Source organism: Rhinopithecus roxellana, chromosome 16 (assembly GCF_007565055.1).
Source record: "Rhinopithecus roxellana isolate Shanxi Qingling chromosome 16, ASM756505v1, whole genome shotgun sequence".
Classification (NCBI taxonomy): Eukaryota; Metazoa; Chordata; class Mammalia; order Primates; family Cercopithecidae; genus Rhinopithecus; species Rhinopithecus roxellana.
In genome coordinates this window covers 14,023,085-14,047,145 of record NC_044564.1, presented here as the reverse complement: position 1 = coordinate 14,047,145, position 24,061 = coordinate 14,023,085, and the positions used below count along the sequence as shown (strand labels likewise).

General features: G+C 53.5%; 1 protein-coding gene across 11 annotated transcripts in view; it reads left to right on the top strand.

The window, feature by feature from the left end:
* NTNG2 (netrin G2) overlaps window positions 1–24,061 on the top strand; it is an 81,043-nt gene that overhangs the window by 22,961 nt on the left and 34,021 nt on the right. For all 11 annotated transcript variants that reach the window (XM_030919745.1, XM_030919747.1, XM_030919743.1 and 8 more), the window contains one exon: window positions 11,818–12,461. In XM_030919745.1, coding sequence (XP_030775605.1) covers window positions 11,887–12,461 — 575 coding nt within the window. In that variant the 5' untranslated portion in view covers window positions 11,818–11,886. The remainder of the gene's footprint in view (window positions 1–11,817; window positions 12,462–24,061) is intronic.

The window sequence follows — 24,061 nt, the reverse complement described above, 5'->3', positions numbered from 1 at the left end:
CAGTGGGGCCTGCCCCTCACCCCACCCTGGCACTGAAACCCTCACAGCCACTTTTTTCCTCCCTCCGTGATAAAATATTCATGGCGGCAGAGTAGGCCCTCTTTGGGAAGGCTGCCTGGGTCTAGTTTATGCTTTGCGCAAGCTTTTAAAGAGCAGGGCACTGTTCCTACTCTCTAAGCATTTTCTAAGTCCTGAATCAATAATGCACTTTCCTGGGTTTCTCCGGATGTAGCCCTCTTCCTCTCAGTGCCCTTCCCCCACCCGCCCCCTTCTCTTTCTTTCCCTTTTCTTCTCTCCCTTTCTTTCATCCTTCCATCTCTCCTTTTCTTTTATTTACTTTTTTTAAAAGTATGAAAGTATTGAGCTGTTTGGGTGGCCAGTGAAGCCTTGAGTAGGGAGTGGGCAGGAAGGGAGGCACCAGACTGAGCCCCTGTGTGTGCAGGGAGGAGGAGGGGGGGGAGGAGGAGGAGGAATGGGAGGAGGAAGAGGAGGGAAAGGAAGAGGAGCAGCAGCAGCTCAGCACTCCCGCTGGCCCTGGTAGGGAAGTGTTTGAGGATCACTGAGTTCCTGGTGTGGGGGAGGAGGAGGGCTTAGCCTCACCCAGCCTCCCTCTCTCCTTTTTCTGATCAATTAGAAAATGTTTGCAGCATAGCCAGAGAAAAATAGGGAACCTGGGACAAAGAAAAGATGCAAAGCACCCTCCAAATTACAGCCCCACACTCAAAGGAGGAAGCAGTGGGGTTTGACCTGTCTGCTTTCTGTGGTAATAAAACCCCTGTCGCTGGAGGTATGCAAAAGAAGGGGAGCCTTGCCCTGTCTGAGACAGATGCCCATGCGTCTGGTCCATCTTGTCAGTCACCTGTGGGGGGCCCCAGGGATGCACGGGCACTCTTCAGCTGGAATAGCATTTCCCACCCCAAACATTCCTGGAAATCTGGCTGTGGGACGAATCCACATATGCCCAGGGCAAAGCAGAATGTGTCCTTTAAAAACACAATAATACATTTTTAAGTTCCTGGAGAGATTAACCCTTGTCTAGCCAGAGCCATGGCAATGCCTCTCCGCCCACCACACTCTGGCGGTTCAGCTGACGGAGATCAGTCATTCAGGGGTCTGCGGTCCTGGTGAGCAGTGGGTGCCCTCACCAGGCCTGGCATTTCATCCTTGGTCTCTGACCTTGGCTTCCCAGTGGACCCTCTCCTGGGCAGCTTGTCCGTCAGGACAGCCCAATGCCCTCAGGTCCTCCGAAAGGATTTCAGGGTGTTCTGTGGGGACAACCTGAATTGCGATAAGAATACTAAGCAGTCATTCTGCAAGAACAGCATCTCCAAAGCAGAGTGAGGCCCACGGGTGCCCACCGCCTCTCCCCCACGCAGCGTCCTACCTGGGTGGAACTGCCTGGAGCCACTGCAGAGGGTCCTTGCTTGGTTAGGAAATGTTTGTCAAATACCACTGTGTGCAAACAGCTGTCCGGAGTGTGGCGCAAAGGTGGGCAAGGCCCCTGCTCTCCCAGAGTTCACACTCACAGAAGGTTCTGGAAGGAGGAACACTGTGGGCAGGGTTGAAAGGCCTAAAGCGCTCCCTTTCCTCCCAAATAATGCGGGGTGAGGGGTGGCGGGGAGAGCTGCTCTGGGCAACCAAAGAACTGAGATGCATTTTCTGGAGTTCTGCTTGGGCCAAGGCAGTTCAAAAGGTGGCCAGAGACTCTGGGTTCAAGGTGGACCTGTGCCCAGGCGACGCCCACTGGGGCCCGCCTGGGGGAGGGGCAGGGGCGGTCGCTGTGGCTTCTGGAGGCTCATTGCTGGGATAAGCGAGTCCCTGGGGAGGCAGCACGCAGAGGCTTGGAGGTGGAGGCTCGCTTGCCTGCCCCTGCCTTAGTAATTGCTTGGAGCTGGGAGGAAAATTGCTCCAACCAGAAAACAAAACAGAAAAGCCACCTTGGCCAGCTGCAGCTCCAGCTCTGTAAAATGCCAGGTCGGTTTACGCTGATTCACGAGCAGGGAGGGTGACCTTGCTGTCTGTCGTCCACGGCCTGTGCACGAAGAGAATCCGGAAAGGGAAGGAGAGAGAAGCCTGCACACTGGGGAAGGAGTTAGTGGCACAGAGAGCAAGAGGGACAGCGATCAATGAAACCATAGAAGGAGAATAAGACACACACACACAAAGCGAGAGAGAGAGAGACAGAGAGAGAGAGAGAAAGAGAGAGGGAGGGAGGGAGGGAGAGCTCAGACAGTTAGAGACCATCAGGGCCGCTAGAATTAGAATCAGCTCTGAACAGAATCTCCGTTTCCGCTTTGTTAATAATTTATCCCCTCTGCAACTTTTCTTACCAATAAATAGGAAGTAATCTGTTAAGGAGAATTCCCCCAGCACCCCGGCTTTCTCCCTAGAGTCAGGGGAGGAAGATGTGTCTCTGTGCCCTTCCTCCTTAGCAGCACCAGGGGCCTGAGGAACCTGCAGAACTTGAGACTTTAGGATGTCAGGGTCAGAGGCAGACAGCGCACTCCTGCCCGGTCATTTCGTGAATGGGGAAACCAAGGCACAGATAGGGCAAGGCCCCGAGCAAGGTCACACATGGTGTTAGGGGCAGTCCCCTGAGTCCAAATTCCATGGCCCCACGGGTCAGGGCACCTACTGATTTATGCACCTGCCCAAGCCATAGAGTTTCCCCCAGATGGCAGAGGCCACGTCCAAGGAGGAGGATGGGGCTAGCTCGGCTGCCTTTCCTCGCCTTCTCCCACCATTGCTTCCCCCTGTGCTCGAGTCCTGGCCCTCTACCTGGGCACCCACACCCAGGGCCTCTCCTGGGCAGCCTCCGGCCTCCCACCTTGGATGCGGCAGCAGCCTCCCGTCCTGGTGAGGCTGAAGGGCTGAGGATGAGAAGGGTTCCGCTGGCAAATCAGCAGACAGGTTCAAAAAAAATCTGTCAGCTGCTAAACTGTTCCCCAGGCCTGCCCATGCACCTTGGTGTCAAGAGCTGTGCCGCCTGCCTCTCCATGGAACCCGAGTCTGCCGGAGCACAGTGCGGCCCAGGCAGCGGCATCCTTTTCCTTTGGGGTGAAGGGCACCACTTCCCAATTTGTCTCAGAGCCCAGCTCAGCGGGCCGTGCCCTGGCTTCTTGTCTCACCTTGGCTCCTGCCGAGCCGCATGACCCTGGGACATTGCTCAGCCTCTCCTAGTCTCGGTTTCCTAAGGATCCCTGAGAGAATGGGAGGTGGGGTTGACGCACATGGAGCACCCAGCACAGGGCCGAGGTGGAAGACATGCTCCCTAACGGCAGGGCCTGCTGTTTGCTGAAGCACCAGGCCAGACAGTGGTCATGAATGTTCTCCCAGCATCCATCACCCGTGAGCCAGCGCCACCGAGGCACTTGCTGTGGTTCACCTGGCGTTATTCCTATGACAACCCTGTGAAGCCAGTGCTAGCAACCTCATTGGGCGTTCATTCATTCTACCAAGATTTCCCGAGTCCCTGAGGAGGGCTGGGGGCTGGGGCTGGAGTGGGGACAGGATCAGATGTGGTCGCCGCCTGCATGAAGTTTCCCCTCCAACTGAAAAGCCGAGGTTCTCGGGGAGGAGAAAGATCTCTTCCTCATCCATCCTGTTAGTGGCTGAGGCCTCCTCGTAAAAGACAGATTAACACAACCAAATCATATGAGTGGATTTAATGTAAGTTTTATGTGAAAAAGGCTTTCGTTCTTTCTTTCTTTCTTTCTTTTTTTTTTGGCACAGTTATGGCTCTTATGGCTCACTATAGCCTTGACCTCCTGGGCCTAAGGGATCCTCCTATCTCAGCCACCCAAGTAGCTGGGACCACTGGTGTGTGCCACCATGCCTGGCTAGTTTTATTTTTTGTTCTTTGAGGTTTTTTTTTGTAGAGATGGCATCTCCCTGTGTTGCCTGGCCTCATGGGAGCTTTCATAAGGAATGAAGACCCAAAAACATTGGTAAACATCTATTTTTTATGCTAGGTTTAAGGGAGAAATAGTCATGGAGAACTATGATTGGCTTTAAAAAAGTATCATCTCCTGGTGATAAACTGGTGAGAACTTTGCAAGGCCTGTGTGTCCAGGTCCCTCTCTGTGACCCGTCATCTTTGGAGATGAGAATGTTCTGTCCTCCGGGCATTGGGAGGGCACCTCTCAAATGAGCCTCATGTCCTGCTTCAGGGAAGAAGGGCAGAGGAAGGTCAAAGTGATCTTCCACTTCTGTGGTTTTCTTAAATCCCCTCAGCTTAAAAAAAAAAAAAAATTTTGAGATGGAGTCTCACTCTGTCACCCAGGCTGGAGTGCAGTGGCACGAGCTCAGCTCACTGCAACCTCTGCCTCCCAGGTTCAAGCAATTCTCATGTCTCAGCCTCCTGAGTAGCTGGGACTACAGGCACGAAACACTACGCCCAACTAATTTTTTATTTTTATTTTTTATTTTTAGTAGAGACAGGGTTTCACCATACTGGCCAGGCTATTCTCAAACTCCTAACCTCAGGTAGTCAGCCTGCCTCGGCCTCCCAAAGTGCTGGGATTACAGGCATGAGCCACTGCGCCCAGCCTAAAATATTTTAAGAAGGTTTTAGGGTAGCGTGTCCCAGGCCTCATCGGGCTCAAGGAAACAGGGACTCATCCAAGCCTGTGGAACTCGTGCGCAGTTAAGGGAGTGAGCCAGTGCATCCCACCGCAAACCGCAGAGCTCTGCCTGAGACACCCTGGCGATTTCGTCCCAGCTGTGAGATTTCATCCCAGCGCAGGCTTGGGTGCAAGGCCAGCTGCATGACGTTGTCTGTTCTTCTTCGTGAGACTTGGTGACCATTCCAGTGACCGCCCCTCCATGGGCTCCTTCGTCAGGGGCCCGGAGGTTCAAATGGCTGGGCTTCCCACGGCCGCATTTACCTCCGTTCTTGCTAACGGTTCACTTTCCCATTCAATTATGTTTTTTGCCTGCAGCTTGCCTATGATGTTTACAACCTGGCCTCTGACTTTGACTGTACCCTTTGCACAGAAAATAACATAAAAGGAAAAGCATTTAAGCTCCCATCACAAGGCTTGAAAAGCATGGCATGAAATGGTTTCTCCATAGAATATTTCATGCCAGGAGCTCAGGCTTGGCGTCTGTGTGGGAGGCTCCCCATCACCCAGTTCTCTGGTGCTATGGGCCTGGCTGACTGCCTTCCCTTCACTCTGCCCACCCTCCTTTGACTTCTAGCCACACTGCCTGACTTTTCCGGTGACTTGCCTGTGTGTGTCCAGAGAGACAGGACAGCTGTAGACATGACAGGCTTGGTTTCCCCAAGATTCCTCAAGGTTGGGTCCCGTGGAATCCAGGGGATGGGTAAGTGATATGCGGCCATGGGTACTTACTGTCTTATCTGAGACATGGAGCTGACTGGAGCACCTACCTCCCTGGGGGTTGCTGAGAGGGTACAGGGAGGAGCGGCTGTGAAGTGCCCAACCCAGCCCGGGCACAGGGCTGGCACTCAGCGAATGTTATGATAATCACACTCTTCTGAGTCAGCAGTTCCTGGGACGGTCCATGCCATGAAGTTCCCGAATTTCTCATGCACAAGCCTGGTGGTCTCAGCCTCACCTCTTCCTGCTGTGGAAGGTTGCTGGGAGTGGAGTGTCCCTGAGTTAATACAAAGCTGCTGTTCAAAATAATCGCTCCCATTTGGAGACATTTCCCAGGGATTCTAGATAGTGTGAGACACAGACCATCTCACATGACATTCGGTGAGAAAACAGAGAGTCAGAGAAGTCAAGTGACTTCATCAAGGTCACACAGCCTGAAAGGAGAGAGCTGAGAGGGAACTCAGGGCTTTCAGACCCCAGGGCCCAAAACTGTATGGAAAAGGGGTATGTTACTGCATCTTTCTAGAGAAAATCCCAAGGCTGTTTTTAAAAATCAGGGGTATGGTTTTTTTGTTGTTTTAATTTTCATGAAATATTTAAAGAAGTAGCTACTACTCTTGATGCTATCACAGGGCGGCTTTGGAGCCATCCTGAAAGGCTAGAGGTGTGCCTAACAGTCTTTCCCTGTATTAGGCCACTTTGTTCTGACTGCTGTTTTTGTGATTAGTTGATCTGCTGTCCTGGAGATGGGTGGAAACGCACAGACCTGGAGGAGGCTGGCAAACCTTCACCCCCGCTCGGAGGAGACACTCCCAGTCTCAGCCCCACCCCCACGACATTATCAGTTCTCAGATGCTAACTGGAGACTGGGGTAGGGGGGACTGGGGTAAACTAGGCTTCTAATACCCCAGTGGGTCCTCAGAATTCCCCCAGAGAAGAATAGAAGGTCCAAGCGCAGTGGCTCACACCTGTAATCCCAGCACTTTGGGAGGCCGAGGCAGGCGGATCACCTGAGGTCAGGAGTTCGAGACCAGCCTGGCCAACATAGTGAAACCCTGTCTCTACTAAAAATAAAAAATTAGCAGGGCGTGGTGGTGCGCACCTGTAGTCCCAGCACCTGGGAGGCTGAGACAGGAGTATCGCTTGAACCCAGGAGGCGGAGATTGCAGTGAGCTGAGATTGCACCACTGCATTCCAGCCTGGGCCACAGAGCAAGATTCTGTCTCAGAAAACAAAACAAAACAAAAAGAATAGAAGGAAACTAAGAGGAAGCAATACTGTGTTTGCAGAGGAAAAGGAAGGTCAGGTCAGCGCCAACAGTGCCTTTGCTGGGATGCTCCACACTCCTGACCAGCTCAGTGGAATTCTGAGATCTTGGGGAGAGAAATCAGAGAGGGAAAAGGAGAGAGACAGAAAGAGAAAGAGGGAGAGAGAGAATTGTGCTGGCCGCGGCTCGGGATTTATTTATTGTACTTGCTGTTGACTGAGCCCGCACCACAGCAGGCGAGGGGCCTGTAAACACACAGGCTGATTCATTAGTTTCTGACCATCTGCTTCCCGGGCCGGGGCGGGGGCCAGAGGGCCCTGTAGGTTGGAGTAGCCAGCATGGAGCCCCCATCTCCAGCCAGAACCAGCTGTGTCAGTCTTCCCAGTGACAGGCCAGGTGCAACTGGGGGCTTTGAGGGATACCCTGTCCCCACCTCAACGCCTCCACCCCATAGAACCCATCAGGAGCCTGGGCAGGGTAGGGCTAAGTAAGGCAGGCAGATGAAGAGAGACCAGGGAAAAGGTGAAGTGTGGGTGGCTCAGTAGTTGGGGTTGACAGGAATACTATCAGCACTCAATAGGAAATATGTCAATATCGCTGTCATTTGATTAATAGCTAATTAATATGATAATAAGTATAATTGAGTGAGTGGTTACTGAGGTCCAGGCCCAATATGGAGGCCTCACTACACTGTCCCCAATAAGCACATTAACAACTCTACGATGGATGATGAGAGAACTGGGTTTAAAGATTGATTCAAGGCTGGGCGCAGTGGCTCACGCCTGTAATCCCAGCACTTTGGGAGGCCGAGGCGGGCGGATCACAAGATCAGGAGATCAAGACCACAGTGAAACCCCGTCTCTATTAAAAACACAAAAAATTAGCCGGGCGCGGTAGTGGGCGCCTGTAGTCCCAGCTACTCAGGAGGCTGAGGCAGGGGAATGGCGTGAACCCGGGAGGCAAAGCTTGCAGTGAGCCGAGATCGCGCCACTGCACTCCAGACTGGGGGACACAGTGAGACTCTGTCTCAAAAAAAAAAAAAAAAAAAAAAAGATTGATTCAAGTCAGGAGGGTCTCCTGGAGGAGGCACATGTGGGAGGGCTCTGAAAACCAGGAGGACAGAGAGTGGCCAAAGGAGCACAAGCTCCGAGGTGGGAGAGGACGAAGTGGCCTGGGAAATGGCACAGCTTCAGTGCTGGGTTGATAAAAGCTTTCTGGGGAGGTGAGGCAGTGTGACGCCACTTGGTGCCAGCATACTAAGAAACCAGGCTGGTGGAGGAGACCCCAGAGAGAGCCTCTGGGGACATCATCAAAAACTCCCGATTCATCTCTACCCCTCTGAGCCATTCCTCCCGGCCTGTTCCCTCTTTGCTCACCTGGGATGAGGCTTGTCTTAGCTCCAGCCACCATAACAAAGTACCACACGAGACCCAGGTGGCTTAAACAACAAAAATGTCTTTCCTTGTTCTGGAGGCTGAAAGTCCAAGATGAAGTTGTTGGCAGGTTTGGTTTCTGCAGAGGCCTCTCTCCCTGGCTTGGAGCCGGCCACTGTCTCACTGTGCCTTCTAAAGGCCTTTTCTCTGTGCACATGGGCCCTAGCGTCTCATCAGGCAGCCAAACTTCTTCTGAGACCACCAGTCAGATTAGACGAGGGTCACCCTGAGGGTCCCATTTAACCTCAATCACCTCTTGAGAGATAATCTGTCTCCAAATACAGTCCCATTCTCAGGTACTAGGGTTAGGGCTTCAACACAGAAACCTTGGGGGAATACCATTCAGCCCCTAGGAGGTCCCCAGGGGCAACAGAAGAAGCTCTAGGACTTCGGGAAGGGGGTGATGGCTGGGCTGGGAGAAGAGGGGCATGTACCTCAGTTCCAGAGCCCAGGTGCAAGCTCTTGGAGCGCCTGCCCACCACTCCTCCTCCCGACTGGCACAGACAGAGTCCATTCTGCGTCCAGGCTCAGAGCGCCCTTCCCGGCTGCCAGCTCCCTCACAGGTCAAGCCTACCTCCTCCAGCCCAGCACCTGCTACCCGCTCAGGCCTTTGGGCCATCCCCACGGCCTCTCAGCCCCTCACCATTCCAGGCAACAGCACAAGACAGGGCAGTGTCTTGCCCAGAGTCACCTGGCCAGTGAGTGAGGAAGCTGGGAACCACCCTCCCCTGCCCCCGCCATGTCCCTCTGCTGTCCTGGCTCGGTGGGCTTGCCAGTGGTGTGGATATCTCTGATGGTAACAGCAGACTCCTCCTCAGAGGTGCCATCCGCTCTCCAGAAGGCTGGGGCCAGTCCTGCCCTGGCCCTGGCCTCAGTCTCCCCATCTGCTTAAGGAGGTACTGGACTTCATGGTGAGCTCCTGCCACTCTGAGGTTGCATGGGGGCCTGAGGACAGAGCTATTTTGGTCAAAGAGGGATTTGTGGAACCTGCCTCAATGAACTGAGGGTCAGCCCTGCCACCGAGGAGCCCCAGGCAGCCGGGGTACCTGTCCTCCACCCTACAGGATGGAAGCCCACAGGCTGAGGCTGCTGCAGTGGCGCCTGGTGGGGGCCGCAGGGGTGTGGCTCAGTCCCTCAGAGGGTGGTGGGCCCTACTTCCCCCAAGGGGGCCAAACAGCTCATTTGAGAGTGAGAAGTTTTAACTTAGATCCAAGCCATTTTGTCTTTGAGCAAACCAGATGCCTGAAATATTCATCAAAAAGGGCCGCAAGTGGTCTGGAGCACTGTGTGGCTGTTAGTGACAGTGTTCGATTATTTGTTTGTTTAATTAATTAATAGACTTAATATTTTAAAGCAGTTTTAGATTTACAGAAAATTGAGCAGATAGTACAGAAAGTACCTAAAACCCCATGCCCCCCTCCCCCACCCACCATCTTTCCCCGCCTATTATCAACATCTTGCATTAGTGGGGGATATTTGGGTTTTGAGGGGGCTTCTTTAGAAACAGGGTCTCTCTCTGTCATCCAGGCTACAGTGCAGTGGTGCTGCATAGCTAGCTCACTGCAGCGTCAAACTCCTGGACTCAAGCAAGCCTCCAGCCCCAGCCTCCCAAGTAGCTAGGACCACAGGTGTGCACCACTATGCCCAGCTAATTTTTACATTGTTTATGTAGATACAGGGTCTTGCTGTGTAGTCCAGGTTGATCTTGAACTCCTGGCCTCCAGTGATCCTCCCAGTTCTGCCCCCTGAGTTGCTGGGACTAGAGGCGTGTGCCACCACTCCACACCCAGTTTATTTTTTATTGTTTGTACAGACAGGGTCTCTCTGTGTTGCCTGGGCTGGTCTCAAACTCCTGGGCTCAAGTGACCCTCCGGCCTCGGCCTCCCAGAGTGTTGGGATTCCAGGCATGAGCCACCATATGAGTCATGTCTGATGAGCCATTGTTGATACATTATTATTAACTAAAGTCCATAGTTTACATGAGAGTTCACTCGCTGTGTTGTACAGGTCTATGGGGTTTGTTTGTTTGTTTGTTTGTTTTTGATACAGGCTGTTGCCCAGGCTGGAGTGCAATGGCACGATCTTGGCTGACTGCAACCTCCGCCTCCCGGGTGCAAGTGATTCTCCTGCCTCAGTCTCCCGAGTAACTGGGATTACAGGCATGTGCCACCACGCCCGGGTAATTTTTTTGTATTTTTGGTAGAGACGGGGTTTCTCCATGTTGGTCAGGTTGGTCTCAAACCCCTGACCTCAGGTGATCTGCCCGCCTCAGCCTCCCAAAGTGCTGGGATTACAGGTGTGAGCCACCGCGTCCGGCCCGGGTCTACGGGTTTTGACTCATGCATAATGGCATGCATCCACCACTACAGTATTATACGGCATAGCTTCACTGTCCTAAAAATGCCCTGTGTTCGGCCTAGTCATCCCTGGGACCCTGGGAACCACTACGTTAGTGACGTTTTCAGGTCTCTCTGGCCTGTTTCCATCAATGACACTTCTCACACCAAATGCATGGTTTTTCCACACCACCAACCTATTCTCTAGCTCTCTGGACACCAACTGGGTGTCTGATGATTCCGTTCAATTCTGACACTGCCCAGAGCTGGCATCAGAACACTCAGGTGAAGGGCTCAGTCCCATCACACTGCCCCCACCTCTGAGGTAATTGCAAGTTCCGGCCTCCCATACCTGCCCGATTGGCTGCAAATCGGGGGTTCCCATGACTCCTCCCTCAGGTTTGATAGTTTGCTAGAATAGCTCACGGTACTCAGAAAGGCATTTTCCCTACGTTCACCCGTTCAGGGACAGTCAGATAGAAGAGACTCAGAGTAAGGGATCAGGGAGGGACCCAGAGCTTCCAGTCCCTCTTTGAGCACCTCAATATGTTTACCAATCCTAAGGGTACAGGTAAAAAGGCTCAGGGGCCAGGCGCAGTGGCTCACATCTGTAATCCCAGCATGGGAGGGCAAGCCGGGTGGATCACCTGAGGTCAGAGTTCGAGACTAGCCTGGCCAACATGGCGAAACCCTGTCTCTACTAAAAATGCAAAAATTAGCTGACCAGGGTGGTGCATGCCTGTAATCCCAGCTACTTAGGAGGTTGAGGCAGAAGAATTGCTGGAACCTGGGAGGTGGAGGTTGCAGTGCGCCAAGATCGCCCCACTGCACTCCATCCTGGGCAACAAAGCAAGACTCCATCTCAATAAAAAGAAAAATTAAATTAAAAAATAAAAGGCTCATGAAGGTGACTCAGCTAAGGAGATGTCTAGAGAGTCGAGAACGTGAATGGGAATTTTTGAGGCAGACAGCGAGTGGAAGGGCACATGAAGGAGAGAGAATGCCATCTGCAAAGGCTCAGAGGTACAACCAGGCAGGGGCAGGAGGACAGATGTCCTGGGGAGGCTGAGGCACAGGGTCACCAGGTGTGGGAGGGCAGGTTGGGGTCAGTATATTACAGAGTCAGGACTGTGTATTCCAGGCAATGGGGAGCCATGGAAGGCTTCAGAGCAGGGGACTAACACCCAGCCTTCTTGGTTGTCTGTATTTAGAGCAGGAACAAGTGTGCATTTTCTTGGGAAGCCATGGGATTGCACACCTCTGCACGCATTGAGGAAATGGGCACAAATCCCCCAGCTATGTCTGGGCACCAGAGCACAGGCCCTGTAGCCACAGAGCAGGCGTCTGGGCTTGCAAGCAGGGGCCAGGCTGGGCAGGGGCTTCCCAGGCCATCCTGAGTATCCAGCACCCACCCTTCCCTTCTCCTCTCCCCGCTGCAGGAGAATCCCTACCTGTGCAGCAACGAGTGTGACGCCTCCAACCCGGACCTGGCCCACCCGCCTAGGCTCATGTTCGACAAGGAAGAGGAGGGCCTGGCCACCTACTGGCAGAGCATCACCTGGAGCCGCTACCCCAGCCCGCTGGAAGCCAACATCACCCTTTCGTGGAACAAGACCGTGGAGCTGACCGATGACGTAGTGATGACCTTCGAGTACGGCCGGCCCACGGTCATGGTCCTGGAGAAGTCCCTGGACAACGGGCGCACGTGGCAGCCCTACCAGTTCTACGCCGAGGACTGCATGGAGGCCTTTGGCATGTCCGCCCGCCGGGCCCGGGACATGTCGTCCTCCAGCGCCCACCGCGTGCTCTGCACCGAGGAGTACTCGCGCTGGGCGGGCTCCAAGAAGGAGAAGCACGTGCGCTTCGAGGTGCGGGACCGCTTCGCCATCTTTGCCGGCCCCGATCTGCGCAACATGGACAACCTCTACACGCGGCTGGAGAGCGCCAAGGGCCTCAAGGAGTTCTTCACCCTCACTGACCTGCGCATGCGGTTGCTGCGCCCGGCGCTGGGCGGCACCTACGTGCAGCGGGAGAACCTCTACAAGTACTTCTACGCCATCTCCAACATCGAGGTCATTGGCAGGTAAGGCCGGGGGAAGCCCTGGATGTCACCTGCAACCTGGGATTTTATCTGTCACCTGGGATGTTATTGGATACCTGGGATGTTACCTGGTATGTGAAACATGACCGGGTTCTTGGGATGTTACCTGGTACCTGGGACATAAGCTGGTTCTTGAGATGTTACTTGATTTCCAGGAGGTTACCTAGCACCTGGGACATTATCTGGTTCCCAGGACATTACCTGATATTACATCATAGTGGCTGTCTAGGATGGCTGGGACTGCACAGACCCAATGCCTGAGCTTTTCCATGGAAGGAGGTGCATGTGTTGGAGGAAGGAAGTACATGTGTTGGAGGAAGGAAGTACATGTGTTGGAGGAAGGAAGTACATGTGTTGGAGGAAGGAAGTACATGTGTTGGAGGAAGGAAGTACATGTGTTGGAGGTGTGGAGGGCAGGAGTGGAGTCTGTCTGGACAGGGCTGGGCTAACTCCTGGTGCTGACTGTGAGAAGTGCTCTGAGGCTGTCCACTGACTCAGTGAATGGGCTCGCACATTCAGGGGTTTCCAAGACCACCCTCAGGCTCCATGATTCACTAGAAAATCTCACAGAACTCAGCAAAGCTGCTGTATTCACAGTTATGATTTATTACAATGAAGGATACAGATTAAAATCAGCAACAGGAAAAGGTGCACAGGTCTGGGTCCAGGAGATACCAGGTGCAAGCTTCTCATTGTCCCCTCCCAGTGGGGTTGTGCAGGCAGCACTTGATTCTCCTGGCAGTGACATGGGACAACGCTTGTGAGCTACCGCCAGGCAGGGATGCTTACCGAAGCCTCAGTGCGGAGTTTTTATTGGGAGTTGATGGTAGAGGCATTGCTGATGATATGGCTGGTCTTTGGCTCCAATCCCTGCAGAGGTTGAGCTGATACTACATGGCCCAAGGCCCCCCAATAAATCTCATCAGCACAGGCTTTCTGATGTGTGCCAAGACCCGCAGGCAAACATGGACACTCTTTCTAGACAGGATACTCCAAGGGCTTATGGAATAGGGGTCACCTCGCAGAAGCCAGGCCAGAGTCAGACCTTTCTTTGGAATGTGCAGGGTGTGGACAACCCAGACCTACTGAGGCAGCTCTTTCTTGCCCAGCTCTGGAGAGGAATGTGTTTTGAGGAAACTTTAAGGAAGGCAAAAGACTGTCATAGGAGAAGAAAGCAGCCTTTACCTCCCAAAAACTGTTTAGATTGTGGATGAATACATGGTTCTGTGCTGTCCTAAGTCATTGATACTTTTGGCAGATAATATGCCAGTCTGTGGGGGCAATGCCGTCTTCCCTGGGCCATCTGTAGGATGGGGATGGTAACAAGCATACTTCTCTTGCTGGATTATGGTGAGGGTTAAATGAGTTAAAGTTGATGAAGTACTCAGAACAGTGCCTGGCACATAATATGTGCTAAAAAAAAAAAAAAAGTGTTTAATAAAAAAAATTGGACAAAATAATGCAGTGAGAGGGCTGGGGTGGGCTGAGGGAGGAGAGACTTGAGACCCAAGGGTGCTGGGGCAGTCCGGGCCAGGAGCCTGGCTTAGACAGGTGCAGGCAGGGGCTGCACCTGGGGAGCCCAGCTGGGATGATCACTCACTGTGGGCATCTCTCCACTGCAGGCTCTCAATGCCCACCCAAATCTATAATTCCTGACAAGTGGAAAAAGTGATTTGCCATATGGCATGTAGAGTGTAATCCTGTTTTTGTAAAATATATGATACGCCTTGTGTATCATTTCTGCGTCTTGAACACACATTGGCTGTAAGTGTATACAAGACCGGGACAAACATCATGGGTTGGGGAGAAAGGCTGGAAGCCCGTTTGCCAGCCATGTGCTGTGGTGATGCCTGCGTGGTGAGGCTGGACAGGCCGCTGTGGTGCTACTGTTTCCAGCTTGTGTTTGCATTTTGTTTCACTTTGACAGTGTGTGTGGATTCCAGGTGGGCAAAGGCAAAGGCAGGTTGTTCACGAAGCCGGAGTCAGCTTCAAGTCTGGCAGATGGGAGTGAAGCAGGTGCAGACAGGGGCCCGTGGTTCTGATACCCGTGATCTCTAACCCACCTCAATTGGGACAGGATATTCAAAATCAGGAATGTTCTGGAAAACACCCCATATACAGGCACTGTGGTGGAAGCTGGTATCCAGACTTTCAGCCTCTGGGTATCTCTGTGACCTCTGCCCTTGGAATGCCATTGTCTGGTTGTTACTAGACACCCGCCAATCCCCGAGCTTAGCAGTTCAGGGCTGGGAACCAGCTCCCCAGGCCCTGCAGGCTCCTGGCTTGTCTTCTGACCTTGGGCTGCTCAGGGAAACCCTCATCTTCAGGCAACTGTTCAAGGACCCTGCCTTACATTTCATAAGGTGGCTCATGTGGGGCCCTCATGTCTGGGCCAGCTGTAGGGTCCAGAATAGGCCTGTGATGGTCAGGGTCTGGTGGTGCCACTTCAACCCCAGCAGAATGACCTAGGGTTCAAACCCTGCCTCTCTGCACCCTGTCTCGATTTCCCATCTGTGACAAGAGAACTGAGGCTGCCTGGAGCCCATGTCTCCCTGGAGGTGGTTCCCCTTGGCACCCAGCCTCTGCGGGCGGCAGGGAGGAGCCGAGGTGGTGGCGAGAGTGTGCAATCAATTCAGAGAGAGAGTAAACACTCTTCAGGCGGCAGCTTGGCTTGTCGTTGAATTGGGTCGGGTGAGACGGTTCAAGGAAGGGCTGAAGCTACCTCCCCTTTTACCTCTTCATTTCCCCTGGGAAAGTCCAGCCATGCTGAGAAGCCAGAGACACAGGACCCGTGGCAAAGGGAGATGTGGGACCTGAAGTTCCTGAGTGGGCACCAGGGACCCCTGGGGGTTCCCAGGGTCTGGGATTTCACACTGAACCTGTTCTGGGGATTCCTTCAGAATTTCATGACCGCCATGTTGCCCAGTGGCTCCGCTGCGGTCCGCTAACAAGAACAGCAAATGTTTATCCAGCATTTGCTACGGGCTCATTTGCTATTGAGTGCTGTTATTAACGGCTTCATGTGTATTTTCTTGTTTAATCAATAGTCATTTAATTTCCCAATGGTTATTGAATGGTTCAGATCCCACAAGCCAAGGACACAGCACTGAGCAAACCGGACCTGATCCCCACACCCTGGAGCTCTCCCTGCGGGGGCAGTGCTCCCCCAGCTTCATGTTTTCAGATGAGGCGGCTGAGGCCTGTGAGGTCAGGGAATAGAAGGAGATTGCACAGCGCCACTATATGGCAGACAGCTAACATCCAGACACAAGCGTGTCCGGGCTCAAGATGGACTCAGCCACCGAGCGGTCCCTAGCCCTGGCCTGGTGGCTGCCTCATTTCTGGTCCCAGCCCTGACTTGAGCCCACCTGGAGCTCAGATAGCCTGTATGATGGGGCCATCCCACAGGACTCCCCTCTGAATTGAAGGTTCTTTGATGGATGATGGCTCCCTGCTCTGCCACTCAAGTCAGCGATTTCCAGCTCCAAGGGGGGACCCCAATGGCAGGCAACGGTGTAGGCAGGAGGGGGAGGACAGAAGCACCTGGCTGCGGAGGAGGAGCTGGAGCAGCTGCAGCCAGCCCAGGGTCCTGGGAAGGAGGGACTGGTACAAATGGTGAGGGGGACAAGAGGTGGGGACAGACTGAGCTCCAGCCCCACCACAGGGGCAGGTGGGGTGCCAGTGGCTCTGAGAGAAGCACAAGCACCCGCAAGTCCCAGCCACACCCCCTCCCTGCCTCCCTCGAAGCCTGCTCCACGTGCCCGTTCCTGGAAGGCAGGCAGGGGGCGGGAGCTATTTTCTCCTTCCACACAAGGGGAAACTCAGGTGCGGAGCTTGGAGAGTGGTTGGCTTCAGACTGTGCAGCAAATCTGGGGCAGAATCTGGATTTGAGGAGGAATGAGATCATCCCTTCATGGTGCTTGGAGCGGGAGGGGCCTCTGCTCCCACCCTCCACACAACCATTAAGAGAAGCGGGGCCCAAACCTGACCCAGCATCTCACAGGAGAGCCGTTTAAGACAGGGTTCCCCAGCCCCACCACTGAGAGCTTTCGGACTGGGAGGCTTCGGGTGAGGTCCAGAAGTCTGTGTCTTTGCAAAGCTCCTCAAGTGAGCTGGAGAGGTGGAAGCTGCTGCCTCCATGGAGATGGATGACCATAACCTGTTGGAACCTCAGTTTTCTCATCTGCAAAATGGAGAAATAGTAATGTCGTCAGCTGCTGGTTGTGAGGAGTCAATGAAATGCTATATTCAAAGAGCTTATCCCAGTGTCTCATTCCTCTGGTTAGACGGTGGGAGAGGGAAGGCAAGGAGGCTTAGGATCAGGGCTGCCTAGATATGGGGCCATTCCTGCACCCAACCCAGGTACTAGAAGGAGTGTGGAAGTATGCCTCTGGGTTCACAGGGGTTGCAGTCCCAAATGTCTGCAGAGGCTGGGAACATAGCTTCTGTGGAAGCCAGGCATGGTGGTGTGCGCCTGTAGTCCTAGCTACTTGGGAGGCTGAGGCAGAAGGATTACTTGAGCCTGGGAGGTTGAGGCTGCAGTGATCTATGATGGTGCCACAGCACTGCAGCCTGGGTGACAGAAAGAGATCCTGTCTCTAAAAAACTAAAAATAATAAATAAATTCAAAAGAATAATAAAAATAATGAGAAGAAGATAATGTATATGGGTACCTATGGTACCATCAGAAGTGATAGGGAAGGGTGTGGCCTGGGGAGAAATGGAGACAGCAGGCCCCTCACAAGACAGCAGACCAAACATTCCAGATCTTCTGCAGTAACAAAGGAAGGTGCACAGCAGTATCTATATAAAGTCTCCTGCTTTCAAAAATATTGGCACCTACTTCAAAAAGTTGTTTAAACTCTGTGCAGGGAAAACAAAATACACCTGCAGCCCAGGGCAGCTCACTAGCTGCCAGGGGGCACTCCTGCTCTGAAATGCTCAGTGTCCTCCTGCAGGTGTGGTAGCAGCCGCATTCGATGAGCCCGAGGCAGGGCCAACACACTAGAGCCAGGGCAGGGGCAAAACAGCAAAACAGCCCAGCCAGCCCTGCGCACTCCAGACCTGGGAGTCGGAAGGAAGGGAGCATCATTCCATGCAAGTTCCTCTGCCCAGAAAACCCTTGGAAGCTCCAGGGAGGCAGCCCAGCAGGTCCTTTGCCAGCAGGAACAGGAAAGGAGGAATGAGTTCTCCATTCCTGGAGGTATTCAAGCCCAGTGGGTGGTGTTTGTGGGAGATGATGAAGGGAGGTCCTTTGCACCAAATTAAGGTCTTGTGTGCCCATTCTGCTCAACAGGAATAAATGTGGATTAAGGGAACAGGAAAGGCAGGTACCATTTATTGGTTACGTGCCAGGCATTGCATCCTCACCCCCTTTCTGCCCAGGAGGAGGTTGAAGTCCTTGAGCGAGAGGAAACCTGTGAGATCCCAGAGGCCGAGCTGGGCCCGGATGGGCAGATCTGAGCTCTGGAGTGGCCAAGCCCAGCTCCTGCAGACCCAGCTCCCCCAGACCCTGTGGGGGTCTAGCTGCTCTATGTCCCTGGGCCTCCCCCAACCTGGTTTTCCCCCCATTGACCCCCTCCCCTCTTTCTTGCCTTCTTGATTTCTTTCATAAACGTCCTGTCCCTATTGATCGCCCTGTAACCGGAGATGGACGGACACTGGACGAGAATAGAAACAGCAGAGGGAAGAAAACCGTGGAGGGTGGGCAGGTGGGTGCGGGGAGGGGAGTGCAGAGACAGGCGATTTCAGTCACCCTATTCCTGTACCCACCCTCCCTGCATCTCTTTCTCAGCTGCTCTACAGGAAAAACAGGGGCAAGAAGGGAATTCTGTGATGTTGTTCTGCCTGTGCTGACTCCTTGAAACTCTAGGAAGGCAGAGCCTCCTTCCTCAGCAATACTAACTGTCATTCACCAAGAATTCCCATAGCCCAGGTAGCATCCCGAGTCCTTTATGTGCATTTCCTCATTAAGTCCTATCCTGTGAGGATCATTGCCCCCATGACATAGATGAGGAAACTGAGGCCAGAAGGTTGAGATATAGATGGAAAGGCTGGGGTGTGGTGGCTGGTGCCTGTAATCCTAGCATTTTCAGAGGCTGAGGCAGGAGGATCACTTGAGTCCAGGAGTTCAAGACCAGCCTGGGCAATATAGTGAGACCCCCCCCCCCATCTCAATGAAAACAAAATAGATGGAGGTACCCATGAGGATGGCTGTTATTGGACAAGCAAAAAATGACAAGTGTCAGCAAGGATGTGGAAAAATCAGAACCTTCATGCATTGCTGGTGGGAACAAAAACGGTGCAGCCACAGTGGAGAACAGTATGGTGGCTCCTGAACAAGTTAAATATAGATTTAGCAATTCCGCTCCTAGGTATAGACCCAACAGAATTGAAAGAAGGGACTTGAACAGGTACTTGTACACCCATGTTTATAGCAGCTTTATTCTGAGTAGCCAAAAGGTAGAAACAACACAACTGTTCATCAACAAATGGAGACACGAAATGTGGCCCATCCGTACAATGGAATATGATTCAGCCTTAAAAAGGAGGGAGAACCTGACACACGCTGCAACACAGATGAACACTGAGGACATGATGCTAAGTGAAATAAGCCAGACACAAAAGGACAAATACCATATGATTCTGCTTACCCGACGTCCCTAGAGTCATCAAATTCATAGAGACAGAAAGTAGAATGATGGCTGCCAGGGGCTGGGGGAAGGTGGAATGGGGGTTAGTATTTAATGGAGACAGCTTCAGTTTGGGATGATTTAAAGTTCTGGAGAGGGATGGTGACAGAGCTTGCACAGCGCTGTGGATGTACTAATGCTACCAGACCGTACACTTAACAATGGCAAGGTGACTGGGTGCGGTGGCTCATGCCTGTAATCTCAGCACTTTGGGAGGCCAAGGCGGGCGGATTACTTGAGGTCAGGAGTTCGAGATCAGCCTGGCCAACATGGCAAAACCCTGTCTCTACTAAAAATACAAAAATTAGCCAAGTGTGGTAGTGGGCGCCTGTGATCACAGACACTCGGGACACTGAGGCAGGAGAATCACTTGAACCAGGGAAGTGGAGGTTGCAGTGAGCTGAGATCGCACCACTGTACTCCAACCTGGGTGACAGAGAGAGACTCCATCTCAAAAGAAAAAAAATGGTAAGGTGATAAATATATACATACATTTTAGCACACTAAAAAATAAAGGAAATAGATGGGTGGGTGGTCTCCATGTCAGACTGTCCAGGTGCAAATTCTGGATTAGGTGTGACGCTGGGCAAGTTGCCTAACCTGTCTTTGCCTCCTTCCCACCTCCACAAAATGGAGACAACCACCCTGGGGTTTAAGTGAGACCATCCAGGGAGAGAAGCCATGGCTGTTGGGGTTGCACAGAAAGAACAGCAGATCACAGAGGGCCTGGAGATTCTTCTGCTGGGGCCTATGGGCTCTTAGGAGGGCAAAGGGTGGGCCTCAATGATCCATGGACTCCCTGAAATATATGCTAAGTGTCGTGTGTGTGCAGTCAGTTGGTGAGAGCCCCTAGTTTTTGTTCCATTCTCAAAGGGAGCCCATGATCCCTAAATATTTGGAGAGTCCCTGGAAAGGCAGCTTTGTGTTGTGCTTTTCATTTTTTTAAACCCAACTCTTGGCTGGGCACTGTGGCTCACGCCTATAATCCCAACACTTTGGGAGGCCGAGGTGAGCGGATCACCTGAGGTCAGGAGTTCAAGACCAGCCTGACCAACATGGTGAAACCCTGTCTCTACTAAAAATACAAAAATTAGGCCGGGCGCGGTGGCTCAAGCCTGTAATCCCAGCACTTTGGGAGGCTGAGACGGGCGGATCATGAGGTCAGAAGATCGAGACCATCCTGGCTAACATGGTGAAACCCCATCTCTACTAAAAATACAAAAAACTAGCTGGGCGAGGTGGCGGGCGCCTGTAGTCCCAGCTGCTTGGGAGGCTGAGGCAGGAGAATGGCATAAACCCGGGAGGCGGAGCTTGCAGCAAGCTGAGATCCGGCCACTGCACTCCAGCCAGGGCAACAGAGTGAGACTCCGTCTCAAAAAAAATAAATACAAAAATTAGCGGGGCGTGGTGGCGGGTGCCTGTAATCCCAGCTACTCTTTAGGCTGAGGCAGGAGAATCACTTGAACCCGGAAGGTGGAGGCTTCAGTGAGCTGAGATCGCGCCACTGTACTCCAGCCTGGGCGACAGAGTGAGACACCATCTCAAAAAATAAATAAATAAATAAAAATTAAAAAAATAAAATAAACCCAACTCTTTGGGGACACCCAGCTCTTTGGGGACAGACATTTTGTTAGGTGCAGTTCACATACCTTCAACTGCACCTCCCAGGCCCCCTGAACTACTGCTTCCCACCAAAAAGCCGGCATGCACGATTCAAGACCACGTTGGCCTCCACTGAGAAATGCCCGTGTTGGGAAGGCGCCAGACTGTGCTAAAGAGTTGGGGAGGTCCACTGCCAAGGCGGGTGGTTGGCCCCTGGGCCTGGGGTCTCCTCTGGTCTTTGGCTCTGCTCCACTGCTGGGTGGAGCAGAGAGGGCAGGAGCGGCATCTCAGGCTTGGCCAGGGTCACAGGAGGCTCGGGGAGCCCTGCAGGTGCTTGGGAGAGAGTCACGCACAGCAATGCTTTCCCAGCGGCACTGGGCAGAATCGGGGTTCCCTCTTCTCTTGCCTGAGAAGGCATTTCCTCTGCGAGCTTTCTTGCTATCATATTAATTCACTCAACAGATGTTTTTTCTCAGACCTTGCGGGGATGAATTAACACATATTTCTAATGGGCACTGCCTTGGTTTCTTGGAGCCTCCATAACAAAGTACCACAAACTGGGTGGAGGTCAGGAGTCTGAAATCAGGGTGCAGCTGGGCTCGCTGTGGACCCTGCAGGAGGGAACCTGTCCCACACCCTCCGCCCTCCACTCGCTCCTGGCGGGGCTGGCAGCCTCTGGCATTCCTGGGCTTGCAGCTGCATCACTCTAGTCTCTGCCTTGTCTTGCAGCTGTCCGCTCCCTGAGCGGCTGTCTCCCCGTGTCTCCTCCCACCGGGACATCAATCACATCCGATAAGGGCCCGCCCTCCTCCAGCATGACCTCAGCTTAGCTTATATCCTCATCACCTCCACAAAACCCCATTTCCATGTAAGGTCACATTCACAGGCAATGGGGGTCAGGATGTCAACATATCTTTTCGGGAGACATGATCTGGCCCACAGCAGGCACCTAAGACGTGCTGAACACAGCAGGGTGCCAGGGTCCAAGAGCATGGAGGGGCTGACGCTTCCATAGTGGGAGAGCAGGAATCCACAAACCCAGTACCCCCAAGTGCCCACAGGTGAGAAGGAACCCAGGGCAAGGCCAGGCACGGTGGCTCACACCTGTAACCCCAGCGCTTTGGGAGGCTGAGGCTGGCGGATTGCTTGAGTGCAGGAGTTCAAGACCAGCCTGGGCCACATGGTGAAACCCTGTCACTACAAAAAATACAACAATTAGCCAGGCACGGTGGTGTGCGCCTGTGGTCCCAGCTACTTGGGAGGCTGAGGTGGAGGATTGCTTGAGCCCAGGAGGTCAAGCCTGCAGTCAGTTATGACTGTGCTACTGCACTCCAGCCTGGGTGACAGAGCAAGACCCTATCTCAAAACCCAGGGCAATGTGGGCGTGGAGCTGGGAACCAACCTGAGACCTGGACCCGGGGTTTGGGGAAAGCAAAGAGAAACCCGAAGGGGGAACGGGGGCACAGCATTTGTGGCAGGGGACAGCAGGTGGGACAGGCGCGGTGCCTTCTAAGGACTCAATGTGATGCGGCTGTGGTGGGTGGGTAAGATTCCAAAGAAAAGCAGGCAGGGCCCGATCATGCCAGTCCTGCAGCCGCGGGAGGAAGTTGGTTTTGGTTGAAGTTTGGTGGGAGGGCTACAGGCAGGGGTGAGGTGTGATCTGATTTCTGGTGTTTGGAAATCTGAGTTGGGGGTGATGGTGCTGGAGGCCAGCAGGAGACCGGGCAGGTCCTTCCAAGACCGACAGCAGCCTGGTGGGATTCTGGCGGGGACAGGGGCTGTGATGTGGGCCGCCTGGAGGTGGCCTTTGGTGGCAGTGTTGCTGAGTGGCTGGTGGGAGCAGGGGGCGGGAGGCATCCTGGGGGACTCCCAGGCGTCCGGCTTGGAGACACTGGGTGGATGGAGATGTTGCTTTGTCAAATGGGGACAGAGGTGAGGGAATTTTCTGGAGGGGAATTTTTAAAATTTCTTAATTTTTTTATTTTTATATTTCATATAGCAAAATGGACCTGTTGGGGGTACAGTTCTAGGGATTTTAGCACGTGGATAGCTTCATGTAACTGTCACCACAGCTTGGGTCCACAATAGCCTGTCTCTCCAAAAACTCCCTGTGCTACCCTCTGGAGCCCCCACGGTCCCGGTCCCAAAACCCCTGGAAGTCCCCAATCTGCTCCCCATCTTTTCTGAAAATCTCCTGTAAGTGGAGTCGTGCGGCAGGTGGCTTTTTCAAGGGGTCTCCTTTGTCCTCGACATGCCTCTGAGGCTCATGGCGTGGCCACCTGCGGTGGCTTAGGCTCCTCACTCCTGAGTAGGACTGTGCTGTGTGCGCGACACACCGCGGTCTGTTTACGCAGTCTCCGTGGAAGGACGTTTCGGTGGCTCCCAGTCTGGGGTGATTATGAATAGAGCTGCTATAAACATTCGTGGCAAGGTTTTTGGGTGAACATAAGTTTTCGCTTCTCTTGGGTAAGCACCCAGGTGTGGACGGCTGGGTCGTCTGGTGAGCGTGTTTAACTCCATAAGAAACTGCCAGGCCGTCTTCCAGCGCGGCTGTGCACTGGAGGAAGCCTGACTTCTATTTTGGACCTGTTGGTTGTGAGCGTTTTGGAGGCATCCGGAGCATTTGGGCCTTTTGAGTGTGAAGCGCAGGCGAGACTGGGCGCAGGGAGTCCTGAGCTCCGCGGTGCCGATGACGCCCGCCGTGGGGGCGTGCGAGACTTCCGAGAGGAGAGCCGGGGAGCCGGGCGGTCTGCAGCCCTGAGATCAGAGAGAGGGGGATCTGGCAGGGCGGTGCCCCAAAACCACGCGAGAGCCGTGCCTCCAGGGCAGCGGCCACCTGTGTCTTTGCTGCCGAGGGTCCAAGTGGAGGAGCCAGCGTGGGCCCGTGGACCTGGGAAGATGGAGGTCACAGCAGACGCACCCAGAGCAGAGCCCGGGATGAAGGCCGTCGTGGGGTGGTTTCAGGGGTGAATGCCAACACTTTTAAAAGAGTGAATAAGGGGTAAAAAAGAGGGGGTGTAGGCAAGCTTTGAAAACATTTGGCTCGGAAGGGGAGCAGAGAGATGGGGTGTGAGCTGCTGGGGGAATGGGGAGGGGAGAGGGCTGTTTCTGAAAGGCGGGAGGCGCGGCAGCGTTGGCGTTGGGATGGGAAGAATCCACCAGGACTGAAGATAGCTGCGGGGAGGGCGGGAGGGACACTGGGGACAGGAGCCGAGGAAGTGATTGGGGTGGGCGGAGAGCTGACAGGACAGAGGGCCCACCAGCATGCGTAAGGAGGAAAGGCTGACT